Source organism: Belonocnema kinseyi, chromosome 2 (genome assembly GCF_010883055.1).
Source record: "Belonocnema kinseyi isolate 2016_QV_RU_SX_M_011 chromosome 2, B_treatae_v1, whole genome shotgun sequence".
NCBI classification, from domain to species: Eukaryota; Metazoa; Arthropoda; class Insecta; order Hymenoptera; family Cynipidae; genus Belonocnema; species Belonocnema kinseyi.
Window position 1 is genome coordinate 116,198,382 of NC_046658.1, and position 16,991 is coordinate 116,215,372.

The 16,991-nt window shown below is 28.3% G+C and overlaps 1 protein-coding gene across 2 annotated transcripts in view; it reads right to left on the bottom strand.

Moving 5' to 3' along the window:
- LOC117167391 overlaps positions 1-16,991 on the bottom strand; it is a 27,099-nt gene that overhangs the window by 1,328 nt on the left and 8,780 nt on the right. For both annotated transcript variants that reach the window (XM_033352283.1, XM_033352282.1), the window contains exons 4-5: positions 11,489-11,857; positions 7,689-8,051 (exon numbers count right to left, since the gene is read on the bottom strand). In XM_033352283.1, the coding sequence (XP_033208174.1) occupies positions 7,689-8,051; positions 11,489-11,857 (732 nt within the window). The remainder of the gene's footprint in view (positions 1-7,688; positions 8,052-11,488; positions 11,858-16,991) is intronic.

A 16,991-nucleotide genomic window follows, 5' to 3' on the forward strand; every position in this document is an offset into this window, starting at 1 on the left:
CAGCTGAAAGAAGAAATTTAAAAAAAACGACCACGTTTGGCGAGAAAAAAAATTCTCTTTCATCACGACAACGCCCGAGTTCACACATGCTTCGTTTCAATGACTAAAATTGAAGAACTAAAATTCGAGTTGGTCGAACACCCTCCGTATTCACCAGATTTAGCCCCCAGTGACTTTTTCTTATTTCCAAACTTGAAAAAATGGCTCGGTGGACAGAGATTTCCAGACAACGAAGACGTCATTGCCTCTGTAAGTGCTTATTTTGAGGAACTTCCGAAAACGCACTTTTCTGAAGGATTAAAAAAACTTGAAAAGCGATTGACCAAGTGTATAGAGCTCCAAGGAGATTATGTTGAAAAATAAAAAAAAATTTACCCAAAAAAAATTGTTTTTATACTTCATTCTAAGGACTTATTGAACTACCCTCGTAACATGTTTCTCGTAAGGTAATTTTCTTCAATATTAGGAATTACGTTTCACTGAGCTTTATAGAGTTCTTTAAATATATGAATGAAAAATATTTACGACATTTATTGAGTATATTCTTAATTTAATCAATTATTGTATTCACCGAAATATTACGTGACTCTAATTTTTAATTATTTTACTTGTGTATTGCCATAATTAATAATTTTGTCATAATGAAGCAAGGTCGAAAGTTGCAAATATAAATCTGACATATAATTTTCACTTCAAACATTTCATTTTTGTATTTTAAAAATCAAATAATTACCAGTTTTTGGGTTCATTTTCTGCATTTAAAAAATGTTGACTTATCAGTTATTTTTTAAATATATTTACCACAACAAAATATGTTTTAAATGCAATAGCATCTTTGAAAAATCATGCGTATGCAAATCTCTAATTATAAGCAAAAGGGAAACAATAGTCAATTGCCAAAAAATAATTCACCACGTTAATACATTTTTTTCGTTCTTTGAAGTTTAATATCTGTATCAAATTAGTGTCAATAATTGTCTATTTACCTGTGCTCACGAATAAAAAAATGTATTTAGAGAAAGGTGACTTATCGGCTATTTTATTTCTTTGATTTGAAATTTTTTGAGGCAGCACTTAGAAGCATCGAAGAAAATCACCGATCCTCCAAAGTACACCAAAATCGATTTTCAATTAAGTTGCAACAAATTTGAGCCACACAGAATCATCATGAGAATCCAGGGGAAAATCATCATTTAGAGACCGTTTTTTCTCATTCAGAGCAACGTGAAGTGTTTTCTACAAAACTGTAAGTGACCTGTCAAGATGATTTTGTCGGGTGTTATTTGAGTGAAATAGATGTTGATAAGCAGATAAGTTATAATAATAATTACCTTACTTTTAATTTCTTTCCATTTACCTGTGAGTATTAGTGTTTCAAAATAAAAATTGTACTTCGCGCGGTATAATTTCCAAGTCTTAGGTTAGTCAAAACCTACATGACATTCAATACAGCAATGGCGGGATGTAAAAACTAAGTCGTGACCGTCTGCATCGAAATTGATGCATGCGCGTTCAAAGAAATTTCCTCTGGATTTTCTGCATTCAACTAAGTTAAGTTAGGTGTGGGTTGAAGTGAAAAAACCTAATTGTATATGTAAACGGTCATAACTTTGTCTATACATCCCGGCTTTTGTTTAAATGTCGACGGCCATGACTAACCTAACATTTGGAAGTTTCATTAGGAAGTTATAATTTTATTCTGAGTGACTAGTACGCACTGATAAATGAAAGAAAGTTCAAAATTATATAAATATTATTCCGATTAGTTTTCTTCTTAACAATTATTTAGTCTAATATGGCAAAGCGAATATTTGCTCTGTCAGGTGTTCAGGTGGTTGATAGCGCGGTTCAGCACTCTACAACTCTCAGCATGAGCCAAAATTCAGTCTCAAAATGATAAATTCCCCTAGATGCCCAGACGTGCAACACCAGCGTTTTTCTGTGATCTGATCGAGTTCTTCTATGGGTCAAACTTCATTATTTGACTTGAATTTTGAAAAATTAGAAGTTTTACCAGAAGTTCTCTTGAATAAGCTTTTTTGTTTTTTATTAATTGAACATCAAAATCCACTTTTAATACAAAATGGAAAAATATTCTGTAAAGTTTTTTTCTCAAAATATTTGAGGAAAATTATCGCTGTCCTGTCTCTCATAGCAATATTTTATTTTAACACTAAATTCTCCCTTATTTTCTGATTTAATCTTCAGATTTGATTAAACAATGGCATCGATTCTTCGATTTACATAATAAATTGTCTTTAATTTACTGATATACACAAACTTTCTGATGGACGCCTATGTTCGAAAATGGAAATTAAATTATTACTTCTATTGATTAATTCCGCGTTCATTAAATTCAATCTAATTCAGAGCTCAGTGAACAAAAACGTAACATCTAAAGTGGTAAAAGTTCTATAAAGGAGACGAATACTGGAGCGAGATACCGGAAAGAAAAATCTAATGTCATTTTATCAGCAAAACCATCCATTTAAACGGAGCTTTTTGAAAAAGCTGAAACGGGCATGAGTTGAATTCAGATGAGAAACATATTTGTGAAATATAGGACAGTAGGAATGAAAGATAAAAGTAGATCGAGGTCAAGTGGACTGTTAGAAAGAGAAATTCGACTGAGCTAATTGTGATAAGGAACAAATGGCAACCTAATTTTCATTTTGAATTCCCTGAAGTTTTCTATTATTCACACCTTTTAGAATATAGAGTACGATTAATTATAATTTTAATCTCTCTTTTATCCATGTATATAAAGCAGCCAGCAATCTTATATTATGCACCAAGGGATAAAAGAAAGACTTTTTCCACTTAAAACTAAAAAAAAGATGAATCGTAAAAATCCCCTTCCCCTTGGAGCGTCCATTAATTACGTAAGGATTTTTTTAAGGGAAGGACGTTCGGAAAATCTTAAAAATTTAAATATTCTAATTGAAATCAGTTTTGGCTTCTGAAATGACCTTTATGGTAATACTATTATACACATATCACTATTTGTTTTACTTTTTTGTTTTATTATGTAAAATTTCACATTACGTCGAGCAAAAATTATATAGTTAAGAAGTTGGCCATTCTTTAAACATTTTATGAAATGTCATAGAATGTTAGAAAATCCTAACAATATTTTGAAATCCCATGAGCTTTTTTAAAGTTCTGTAGATCACTTAAAAATGTTTTAAATTATTTGAAAATTACATGCAATTCAGTATTTTCATGGTTAATGCAGATAAACTCGTGAAATCACTTTAAAATGGTTGAGCTCTCTGGAAATTCCTAATATCTTTTGATAATTATATCAATCCCTTAACATTTTTCAGATTCCATGGAATCATTTTGAATTGCTTGGAATCTTCCAAAACCCTTATAATCTTTTAAATCCGTGTAAATCTCTTGAAAGCTCTAAAAATCGATTGAAATCCTTAAACTCCCTGAAATATTTACAAATATTACGAGATCCCTTAGAATCTTTGAAATTTCCTTTAAATTCACTGAAATTTGTAAAATCCGTGAAAATCATTCTGAATCTTTTAAAGTCCCTACAAATAATTTAATATCCATTAAAATATCATAAAATCCTTAAAAATCCTTTGTAAGATTCGGATATCCTGTGAAATTTCTTTAAATCTTTTAAAGCTCTACAAAATCCTATCTAAAATCTGTAAAAATACTTTTGAATGTCTTTAAATCTCTAAAGATCCTTCGAAATCACATAAAATAACCGAAACCCCTTGAATTCTTTTAAAATGCAACAAAAATCTTTAAAGTATTTTAAAGCCTTTGAAAATCTTTTGAAATTCCGTGAAATCATTTGAAATCTTATAAAATTCCTTAAAATCTTCTGAATGCCATTAAAACTCCCCGACATCCTTCAAAATTCTTTAAAATTCGTCGGTACCTCTTGAAATCCTTTGAAAATACCGTGACTTCTTTTGAAATATCTCGAAATCCCTAAAAATCCCTTTAAATCTGTTAAAATCTTTTGAAATCATTTTTTATCTTTGGAAATCGTTCTAAATTCCTTATAACCCTCCAAAATTCCTAAAATTCCTTTTGAAATAATAAAAAATAATAAATATATAAATATATGAATATATAAAATAAAAATAATAAAAAAAACTTTTAAAATCTCGCTTACAGTGAAAATATTTGATACATTGTTAATATATTGAGTAAATAACCCAAAATCTTATGCAAGAAGGGGGGCGGAGCCACAAAAATATTTAGACTACTTACATTAGGTGGGAGAGCGTCTAAAATTTCAAAAATCAAACTTACGCAATAAATGGAAATTTCCTTCGTGCATCCAATATTTTTTTTAACGAATGCATGCTTTCAGACCTTTTCTTAACACATGCATGATTTTTACTCATATGAAGGAATATTGGCAACTTGTTTCTTCTTTTAATATATATTTAGGACATTTTTTTTATTTTAGAAAATTAGGGTAAATTTTGGAAATTTATGGTAAATTTATAAACTAACGATTTTGAAAATTTTCAAATATTTATGTAATTTATTTAAAGCCGTAATTTACTTTGCAGGCTGAATTAAATGCATAATCTTATATTGAATCTAATATTTTGTGAGCCTTGCAAATGTATTAAGCATACTTCTATAATTATTAAAGCCGCATTAAACCCTGCCAGAGGTTGGAAAAATGAACATTTTTTAAAAAACCACACCACAGAAAAAACTAAGAACAAAATTTGTTGCAGGAAATTTTTTAGAGCGATAAAATTTTGTTTAGCCAACTTCATGTCTTTCAAAAAACATAAAAAATAAATTTTCAATGTATTTCCAGATGACCTGTTCATCAAAGTAGAATAAAATTCGACTATTTAAGTTTTATTTGAAGTTTAGATATTTTCTTTTTTGACAGACATTTAAGCTTCTCGGTTGAAAATTTATGTCTTTGATTAAAAACTTAAATTTTTGTGGAATTTACATCCATTTTTTAGGGAGTCATCGTGGCTCAAATGGTATAGTGATTGTCCTATATTCCAACACTGCAGCCTTGGCAGCCACGCTGGCGCGAGTTCGATTTCCAAAGCAGGAAGCGAGGCTGGACGAGCTTTCTGAAAGATTCGCTTCTGTCCCTTAGTATACTACCCCACAGATACCATACAGTTTACATTAAACCTACAGTATAGTCGCTAATGAACCTGGCAGTTGAAACGACAATAAACATTAAACTAATACAATAAATACATCCATTTTGTTCAAATTCAACTATTGGTTTACAAATTTATTTTTTTTTTAGTTTGCGATTGATTATTTTAGTTGAAAATAGGGGTTTTTCCAAAGTCAGGTTTCATTTTTCCAATAAATGAACCTTATAGTATATAAAATTCTAATTTTAAAAATGCCCATAAAATATTTTTTACAAATTGTTTACTATTTTTATTTTGATGTTGAAATATGAATTTTCAATCACGATGTCGATTGGAGGGTCCCTTTGACGTCAAAGGGGTCGGATTTTCCACCAATCACAGCTCATGTGTCATTGATTCTCAAATATCTTTTTCTGTGCCGATGTTTTGGTTACGTGTACATCGAAAATAGAAGTCGCAAAATATTGCTTAAAAAATGTCAAAGGAGGATTCCGTAAAATTGAATATCGCAGATCTGCCGAAAATAGATATATTTATGGTATGTACAAAGAATTCATTGAAAAAGTGCTTAAATGGAGGCATGTTTACTGAACAATTCGTAAATATGTAGGATTTTAACATATGTTAATACTTGTACTTAAAGTTTTTCTTCAACGTGCTACTGACTTTTAATCCAAATATTATAACAGGATAACTTTTTTGTCACATAAACCTTAACAAACAAAGCTATCCAATCAAAATAGTCAGAATTGGCAGCAGATCGTGGCCTAACCTCTTTATTATTATTTATGAGAACCTCTGAGTCACGTGACACCCACGTGACACCAATTTGATTAAGTCTTTTACCGCCTTCAATTTTTTATAATTTTTTTTTTGTTAAACGACTCAATAGAAAAAAAGTTATAACGCACCTTCGGTTCGGATTACACTTATGCATTAAAAACTTATACTATCTAAAATCGTGAAACAACTCTATTAATTACTTTGTTTTCAAATTCAAATATTTTTTTGAGATTTTGTCTTTTCTAGTATAAGATTAATCTTTTTAGTGACTAATTCACCTTTTAGGTTGAAAATTCATTTCTCTAATTGAAACTTGAAAAATTTAATTATTAGGTTCACAGTTTGACTATTAGTGTAAAATACCTTTAATAATTCAAAATTTGTTTAAAATTAGTCTTTTTTGGTAGAAAATTAATCTATTTTGTTCAAAATTCATTTCTTTTATTAAAAATTAGTTTTTTTTTCAATCGAGAATTAATTTTTAGACTGAAAACTTAACTATTCCATTTTTTGTAGGTATCTTGTTTTATAGACATTTAATCTTCTTTGTTGAAAATTAGTCTACTTTTCTGAAGAATTGTCTTTTTTGGTGAAAAAATGTATCGTTTGGGCTGGGAATTCAAATATTAGGTTGAAAATTAATTTTTTTGTTTGCAGATTTATTGTTTTATTTAGAAATGTATTTCTTTGCTTGAAAACATTTATTATTTTATTGACATTTTTGTTTTTCAAAATATTTGTTTTTTTGTTTACAATTTAACTTTTTCATTAATTTTTTCTGTCAAATAATAATTACGTCAATTTTAAAAAAAATTTTGAAACTATATGAAAATATTTATTTAACGATATTTTTAAAAATACAACTTTTGATTGATATTTGACAATAAAAATACTTTTGCTCATGACAAATACAAGTCTTAATTCAACTGCTTTTATCTGGCTTTGGTTAAATAATAAAATTTTACATTAGTAAATCTTACATTTTTGGCAATTTTATTATACACACAAATATGCCATTTTTTCAGTTGGTTAAAAAATCCTTAAAAAGTTGAAAATTTAGGTTATTTACGTAATTCTCGATCACGAGAAAATAAAAATTGCAAAGAATAAATAAACTATGATTAACTGCAAAATTTGAAATAATATTAGAATGAATATAAGATTGTTTCTCCTACTGACTGGCCTATTGGTTCCAGCTATGTTTCCAGAAGCAGCATTCAGCTTACCTGAGGCTCGCCTTCAGCTTTGTCTTTGGCTCGTCTTCAGCTCCATCTACGATTCGCCTACGACTACACCTTCGATTTTCCTACTAAACCCGACTGTCGACTTAGCTACAGGGCCGAGTTGTGCCTGCAAGTCCACTCCAAGTCCCATATAATAACATAGAAACGTAAATAGTCAGGCCCGTGAAACGTTTCCAATTGGAATGCATAATATTGCGCAATCTCCGCGTGTGAGTACCCACGCACTGCGCCTTTCCGCTATGCTGTTGGTGTTTTTCACGCAATAGTCGCAACCGTCTCTCGTCTTGCCGGTTGAGAAACTACGTGAGACAGCAGTTTTAGGAATTACTAAACCCCGAGTGACTAAACCGAGTTTCGGGTGTACTGCACTTTCGTTTCGCCTACTTAAAACACGTTCCTAGTCTAAGAAATTTCAGTTTTACGCACCTGTCACATAAACAACTATTTCACTCCCTAGGACGAAAAAATTATAATAGTCTAGATATTTTTAAACTTAAAATGAATCTCAAAATGAAAATTTAATAATGTAATTCTTTAATACCTTTTTTCCCCCTGGATGTGTCCCAAGCTGGTTGCTCAGTGCTCTATCAATAAGATCGACAACGTAACTCTTGCACGCGTGCAGATCTAAATCACCACCGGCGTAAAGATGCTTCCTGCCCTCATTACTTTCTTCTCTTTTATTCTTCAATTCATTTTCATCCGGCAAATTTAAGATTTCACTATCATTTTTCTCAAACTTTTGTACTTCAGAGAATTCTGAATAAGGATTTTCTTCCAGATCTTCTTGTAATTGTATTCGGTTCGAAAACTCGATTTGGGCCTCGTTATCGAACTCTTTATCATCATTAGGAAGTGAATGGTAACTTGTACTCGCTTCTATCTTGCAACGCTGATTTACCCCCTGGAATAAAAAATTTGCATGAAATTGAGTACGTAGCAACTATCTGCAAATTATACAAATTTGAAGATTTTGGAATTTGAAGAAATTGAAATTTACTTCAAATACTAAAAAATGAGATTGTAAATGAAGGAAAGCACAACAAAACGAATCAAACTCCATTTGACCGATTTTCAGGAGACACAAAAAACAGAATGCAACATATATTTTTTATTATTTAATTTCTTTTTAATTTCAAATTTTCTTGAAAATTGATAACAGTTTAGCGGGTTCTCAACTCACCCTTATGATAGTTACATTCTTATGAAAAAATATTATAGGAAATTTAGTGTAGGCCTATAGTAAATTTCTTATACTTTTTTCGCGTTACTAGAAAATTCATTATAGAAAATCAATCAATTAAACTCAATATATAAATAAATAATATTAAAATATTGAAAGAAATGATAAAAAATAGATTAACTGCAAACAAATTAATGATTTATTTACTTGACCTAAGATTTAAAAAATTGTCATGGCATTTAAAAAATGTGAAGGGATGTTAAATAATTATCAAGGGTTTCTAAAGATTTCAAGAAATATAAAAGAATTTGGATAAATAAATTTATGAATGATGAAATTTATGAATTCAAATGAATTTGAATAAATAAATTTGGAAAATAAATTAAATGGAATGAAATTGCAAGGAATTTCTGGCAAATTCAAATATTTGAAGGGTCGTTCAAATATTTGCGGGAATTTCACAAGTTTCAAAGGGTTCTATTGAATCTTCAAGAATTCAGCAGATATCGAGGGACCTAAAATATATCTAAAAAATTAAACGGTTTTTTAATAAATGTTAGTTGAATAAGTTTAATTTGATTTATATGTAAGGAATTTGAAATAATGTCCTCTTATTTTGTTGGATTTTTACGATTATACATTTATTCATTGTTAAAGGTTCTAAAGAATTTCGAGAGATTTAATAAATTTCTAGTAATTTTATAGTTTTTCGAAAGATTTCAAGAGATATCTATGAATATCACAAGATTAATGGGATTTTATAGGTAATCCAATTATTTGAAAAGATTTGAGAAATTTTAACAATTCTGACAGATTTTAACCTATTTTAACAGTTTCCAGAGAATTTTAAGAGATTTCAGAAACAGCAAGGCATTTAAAAGAATTTCGTACGATTTCAAAATATTTAAAGCTCGATTTTAAGAGATTTTTAGATAACTTTCAAAAAGAAATCATATTTCAAGGATTTCTTGCAATTGCAAAGGTTTCAAGGCATTTTAAGGTATCTTAAATGATTTCTACTTATTTTAATAGATTATTACTTGATACTCAATTTTATATTTAGTCATTTTTGTATTAAAATATTCTAAATTGACTTGTTTTCATTTTAAATAAAGAAAATTGTATGGCTCTTGAATATTTTGGAAATCGTAGAACATCAAATTAAAAGATTTCATAGTTGCACAATTACCAGTTTGAAGAAATTTTAATTCGACAATTTTGAAGTAAATGCATCTAGAATAAATTCAAAACAATACAAACTTTAAAAGTAATACTTTAAATTCGAGCCTTATTGATAAGATTTTAGAACTATTAGGCATTAAAAAGTGAATTATTTGTTATTCAAAAATCTTCCAAATTAATGAAAATTCCAAAATTAACTTTAAGAAAAATAAAACAATTTCGATTGCATTGAAAGGCTTAAAATTATGCCATTTCAAAATTTGAAATCATAAAGATCTTCATTTTAATTTTTTTTTAATTTTTTTTTTCGAATGTAATATCCTAAATTTATAGAATTTTTTTGTTGAACAATTAAAAAATTGATCTTTTTTAATTTAAAAATGTTTGGTTGAAATATTCCCAGAAGAAATAGTAATTCTAAATGAAGCGTCAAAAATTAACCGATTTACAATTGAAAGGTAGAAAATTATATTTTTTTAAACCAAAATAGATGAAAATAAAGCTATCTGACATCAAGACCTCAGTAATTGAATCATTTCTTTTATTTTTAATGGTTGCATTTTTAGAGTTCTGAATAGTTAGTTCTGAATATATTGAATAATGAGTTTTTAAATTTTTCCATTGAATAAGTATTATTTATTTAATCTTTAACGTTTCTCATTTAAAAGTACTTCATTATGAACGATTTTTTCACAATCATTTAATTTTCAAGGTTTTTAATTCACAATATTTATATTCTGGACTTTGGAAATTACGGTGAATTTATTTTTAATCTTAGGAAAAAATTCCTATTCAATTTAAATGTTAAATTATAATTTGTTTGTAAATTGACAATCCCAAATTTTAGAACATCAGAAGCTTTGACTATAAAACATACAATTTAGTTTTTAATTTTTAGCTTTTAAATGTTACTCGTTTTGACTTAAAAATTATTTAAATTGAAAAGTTGTAAACTTCAAATTATCCTATTTTAAACGCTTTTAATTAACGCTTTTTGAAATTATTCAATTTCGAGTATTTTAGAATTGTCCTATTTTAGAAATTTGAATTCAAATAATTCAATTTCGAAATTCTTTAATTTATAATAAAATTGTCTGAACGCCTTGTAAAACTATTCGCCATATTTCAAACTATTCAATTTTAAACGAGTTTATTAGGAAATAAAACAGACTTAATTCCTTCTAATTCCATTCAAAATATTATCCTTTTTGTAAAATAATACCTGATTAAAAATACTTTTAATGGAACCATTATCAATTAAAAAACGTTCAACATATTTTTTTAACTATAAGCTCTTTCAAATCGAAAATAGTCATTATTATTTCAAAAATATTTGAAACCTAATCTTCAAAAATTTTTTTAATAATGGATTTTTTAATTTTAATGTGAAATTTAAGTAACTTGTTCAGAATCAAAACTTGAGAAAGTAATAAAAAACAATAAAAGATATAAAAACATTTAACCGGTATTAAATTACTAGTCATTGAAAACCAAAATGAGCATCTCTATTCAATTTTTTTTTAATTTTTTAATCATCCCTATTTAAGGGTTGAGAAGTCTCCAAAAAAATTGAAAAATAGAAAATACCTCTTATTATAAAATCATTTATTCATTGTATTCTTTTATCAAATAAACCTTACAAAAGTAAAATGACGTATTTTCTCTATTGTTAAGAGGCTGCTGTGAAAAATGATTTTATAATTAGTGGTATTTTCTAATCTTTAATTTTTTAGAGTCTTCGCAACCTCTGAATAGGGAATATTTTAAAAAATTGTTAAAAAACGAAAAGAGATGCTCACTTTATTTTTTAATTACGATTAATTTGATACCTGTAACATATTTTTATATTTTTCCCCAGGTCGATAGCGAGGTCCAAAAAATAGGCTAAGAACAGCCTGTTTTGGCGTCACTCTTCCGTTCAATTAATGAATATTACGTAAAGTTTTTACTTAATGTATTAGTACATTTATACGAACCAAAGATTTATTCCCAGAATGGAGATCAACAGGCCGACCAATTTGTGATTTTTTCATAGATTTCGATAACCTTTTTTGATTATCACCTTCCTTTCTGCATTTGATTTTTTTCTTTTCCATTCTTTCGGGCCCATTTTGCCTAATTCCTTTCATTTTTTCAGATTCTTTTACTTCCGAAGTCAATTGATTAATCTCCTCACAATCTCGTTTCGACTGCTTCAGTTCTTCATACCCTTCCTTTTCACACTTTTCAATCGATTCACGACTTCTTTCAAAATACCCCACTTTATCCTTTTTCTGATAATGTTCTGGGGAAGATTTTTTTGAGGAATCGCTATCAAAGTCTGATTCTTCCAGATAATCAAGTATCTGGAAGTTTAAAAAAAATTATGTTTCAGAATTTAAATGTCGATTGATAATCATTCTGATCCCTTATTATTCGAAATACACTGGAACCTGGATTCATGTAAACAGGTATTTTGCTGGTGGCGGTGCTCAATCAAGCATGACAAACATCATCAGGGCCGCATTTAGCGCTCTAGTTGCATGTGGTTGCGTCAAGCGACCCAATTCAAATGAATTTAATCTGTATTTGTTTTGAAGGCTGCACGCCATGTTCGAAACTGTGCAAAAATCTAGGTTCCAGTGTATTTTCATTTCTGGTCTCTCTGAAAAAAAACACCAATTGATGAATTATTCTACTTTTTTTAAATCTTTGCTTGGATCAGCCAACAGATATGGTACAATCAATCAAATTTTACCAACCAAACAATTTTCTTGTGTCAGCCAAATATTTTGTTGTCCATATAATTACCATATTCTAGAGATGATTTAACAAAAATGTTTTTCAATGAACCAAATATTTTTCTGGGTGTACAATCATGAATGATAAGAAAGTAAACATTCTAATTTCACGGCGAGGGGTTAATTAATCAGATTCAAGGGATTATAGAAAATCCATTAGAGAATATCACTATATGGAAAATAATTATAGAATAATCGGCAGAGAGTACAGAGAGTACAGAAAACTACGAAGGAAAGCTTCATTTCAGACCACTCATAATCTTATATGAAAGTACAGCAAAATAGCACTTCTTCACAAATTTACTTTACTCAACAAAAATCTTTGATTCCCCTTGATATCTTTAAAATCTCTTCAAATTTATTTGATATCCGTGTGACAACTTTTTAGAACCTCTTGAAATCCCTTGATACCTTTGGAATTTTTAAAAATATATTGAAATATTTGAAACCTGTTAGAATCGGTTGAAAAATATTGAAAATTGTCAAATTTACTGATATCTTCAAAATAATAAGACGTCTCCTTACTTTGTTGAAAGCTATTGAAATCCCTTGAAATAAAATTTTTTTTTGCAAAGAATAAATTATTGGAAATCCCTTCAATACAAATTAATTATAAATTGATCATAAATTCTTTGAAATATTTGATAATTCTAGTAACTTCTTTGAGATCCCTCGACATCTTTGGAGAACTTAAAAATCCTATAAAACCCCTTGAAGTGTTCTGAAATTAATTGAAATCCCCAAAAAAATATTTTTAATTACTTGAAAACCGAGGAAAACGTTTAAAATTATTTAAAATATTTAGAAATTCCATCAAATTCTTTTAAAATCCTTAAAATCGATTGAAGTCCCACGAAATTTGTTGAAATCTTTTGCAATCCCTAAAAATCTACTAATATGTTTAAAAATATTTAAAATCCTGTGAAATTATTATGAAATCTGATGAAATCGCTTAAAACCTATAGAAATTATCTGTAATTAAAACTAAATTAAACTTATTTATCACAGTTCTTTAAAGAAACGTTTAAATAGCTATAAATCTTTGAAATCCTTTATTCTTGTGAAATTCCTTAAAATTTCCAGAAACTTCTAGAAATCTTAAAAATCGCTAGGAATGCTTTTAAATTTAATTCAATTCAGTTTTTTTTCAAAGTTAACTAGAAATATCTTCAAATCTTTAAAAAACATACAAAAATCTCTGGGATCACTTAAAATTCTTTAAATCTATCGAAATCCTTTGGAATCCCTTAAAATTCCCGTTAATGTTTGGAAATTGCTTAAAATTCAAAGAAATATTTTCAATCTCTTGTGATTTGATTCAATCTTTTGAAATTAATTAAAATCTCTGTAAAACCATTAGAATCCTTTTAATATTCTTGAAATCAGTTTAAGTCCCTCGAAATTGGTTGAAATCCTTTGGAATCACCTAAAACCTCCTGATATGATCGGAAATCTTTCAAATGTCGTGAACTTTTTACGAATCTATCAGACACATGGGTTTGACACCCCTAACACACCCCCACGAGTACCTGAAAACTACCCTTAAACAACAAATGTCAATTAGTCCTGTAGCATATTTATTAAAATTGGTTAATTAACGTCTTATTATTTAAACAAATGGGATTTGTTTAAACATTTTTTTTTTAATTTCGTTTTGCCCTTAAAAATGATTTGGTCTAGTGGAATATTTATTAACATTAGTTCATAAATTTTCAATTATTTAAACAAATGGAATTTTTCTAAATAATTTTTTTATTAAAAATGATTAATTTTTCTTCAATGGAATATTTATCATCATTGTTTTTTTTCATTTTATTTAGAAGAAAATTTTTCAATAAAAATTATTACTTCAATATTACTGATAAACTAATTATTAATAAGTTATTCATTAACACTGCTAAATATTCCATTAGACCGACAGAAGTAATTTTTATTTTTAATAAATCGAAACGAAATTATTTGAACAAAGACCTTTTGTTTAAATAATTGAAAATAAATGACCTAATGTCAATAAATATTCCACTAGACCAATAGTAATCATTTTTAGGGAAAAACGAATTTTAAAAAATTATTTAAACAAATGTCTTTTGTTTAAATAATTGAAAACTAATGAACCAATGTTATTAAATATTCTACCAGACTAACAGTAATAATTCTAACAGAGAAATAATTTTTCGAAAAAAAATATTTAAACCAATTCCATTTGTTTAAATAATTAAACATGAATTAACCAATAATAATAAATATTCCATTAGACCAATATTAATAATTTTAAGTTAAAAAAGACCAGAATACAGTGCTTAAAATGTCGTTTGCATGAAGAATTGACATTTTCTGTTTCATGGATAGTTTTCAGGTACTCGTGAGGGCGTGTTAGGGGTTTGAACCCAATATATATATATATTAATTACATGAAATTCTTCGTTGGATAATTCTCTACAGGCCCCCATACTTTCCCGTCACATTTTTTCAAACCCTAAAAAATTATTTCAAAAACTCAAAAAGGTGATTTTTGCCCATGCATTTTACCCCTCGTTAAACGACTAAAAAGAGCGTGCTATCAAAAAGTTATTAAAGGCAGTTTTATAAATTTGTTGAAGACGAGAAACTTTACCTTTGGACTTTTCAGCATATTTTTCATCATAATTTATAATTTTCTTGTGGCATTTTCCACGGTTAAAACAAAAACCATTATCCCTATCTAAAAACGCTAAAAATCAATCTCACAGAACTTCCTAAAAGTAATAAAAAATTTTATGAACTGCATGTTGCTTCTAGTGTGGTTTCATGAATTTGTGGAAAAGTTGTATTTTTATTGTTCCCATTTACATTTTTTGTGGCTAAAACCATAGACATTGACGATTAAAGGCTGGTTACCGAACTTGACCTATCTTTTTGGACCACAAAATAGTGTATCAAAATAAATTTTGATTAAATTTTGGTTCGAAAATTATCACGTTCTCATACTAAAGGCCGATAGACAGACGCGAACGTAAACCCCGTTTTTTCTTGCTCAGATGGTCTAAAGAACTCGAGAATTGATCAAAACTAGATAGGTCCAAATTCACAAAAATCTGGTGAATTTCATCATAAATTATGATAATATAAAAAAAAAACAATTAACTGAAGATTTCACAAATACATTTTTCTTTTAATACTACTTGAATGGAAACTGAAGACCAAAGGACTTTTCAAAAGAAAACACGTGAATGGAAACAAGTAAATGGAAATGTACACTAGGCGGTCTTTAATAATGCAAAAGGTATGAGAAGAAGAAAAAGTAGCTTGAACCATCCAATTATATATTTATTTCTTTTGCGTTCCAGTTGTTAGTCTTAAGAGCATGTCAACATGTTTATTACGATATTAGGATTAATCGTAAATTAAGAGAAGAATATTTTAATGAAAAAATGTTTGCGGAGTTATTGAGTATTTGAATTTTCAAGGTTTAAAAAATATCGAAATTTTTCTTTACATCGTTATAGCTTTTACTATAATGAGGATGTTAGAGTTATTTCTTGACATTCACGGCATTTATTGTTGCAAATTAAAAATATAGCAGAAATTTTCCTGAAAATTTTCTAAGGCGATTTTTTAGAAGACCCACTTTTTTGTTTAAATTTTTGTTCTACCTTGTTATTCCTATGTTCAAGAAATCATATAAGTTTCATGCGGGTCAAAATAGGTTTGTGTCCAAGAGAATGTTTTTTCGAAAAATTAAATTTTTGAATTTTTTTACAAACAAAAAAATATTTGGAAAATTATTAAGAAAAATCTTTGCTAATTAAAAATTTTTATATAAAAAATGCCTCTGATTCTTATAAGATATCTTCCATCTTTAACGCGAAAAATTATAAATTCAATTTTTCAAGAATAAAATATATGGCCATAAAAATTATTTAGCCTGGATAAAATTGACCAAAAGTCGTCTTTATATGAGAAGAAATATTTTTAAATTATTTTAGTAAATACAGAAAGCGGGATTCCTTCCTAAATTTGAATGAACCTTTCCAGACATGTTTTTAAAACATGGAAAATTTATTTAATGCAAGGCCCAGTTATTTTTATTTTATCTTATTTTATTAATCCATGCTTATATAAAGAAGATATTTTGTAAGTTTTGCGATGCTGTAATTATTTTTATGGCTACAAGCATTTTTTTCAGTTAAGTCCAGTTTTTAGTTTTTCTCGCGCCTAATGCAGGCTATGATAAAATTGTAAGAGTGTCTTTCTTCAGAAGTTTTAAAAATAAACCAACTTTTTTCTTATCAGTTTGTCTGATTTGTCTTTTTTTTAAAGAATGAGAAAATTTAATTTTTCCGAAAAAATTCTTATGATCACAAATACGGTTTTGCTCACATTAAACTTATGACTTCTTGTTCATTTGAGTAACAAGTTATCAAACAAATTTTGAGCAAAAAAAAGGTCGCCTCTTAGGTCACACGAATTCGTTTTTGGTCCACTGTGAGCAAACGCGACACCCATTGCGGGCAGAGCTTCTTCATGCCAAAAAACTGAATACACGATATTGCCCACACGTTCGAATGATATGCCTATAGCATTAGCTACCTCTCTCAATTTCACTTTGGGATCATTAAACATCATATCATGGATTTTTTCGACATTTTCTGTTGTAGTGACCTCTTTTGGGCGCCCAGATCGTTCAGCATCAACTGTGCTCGTACGGCCACAACGAAAC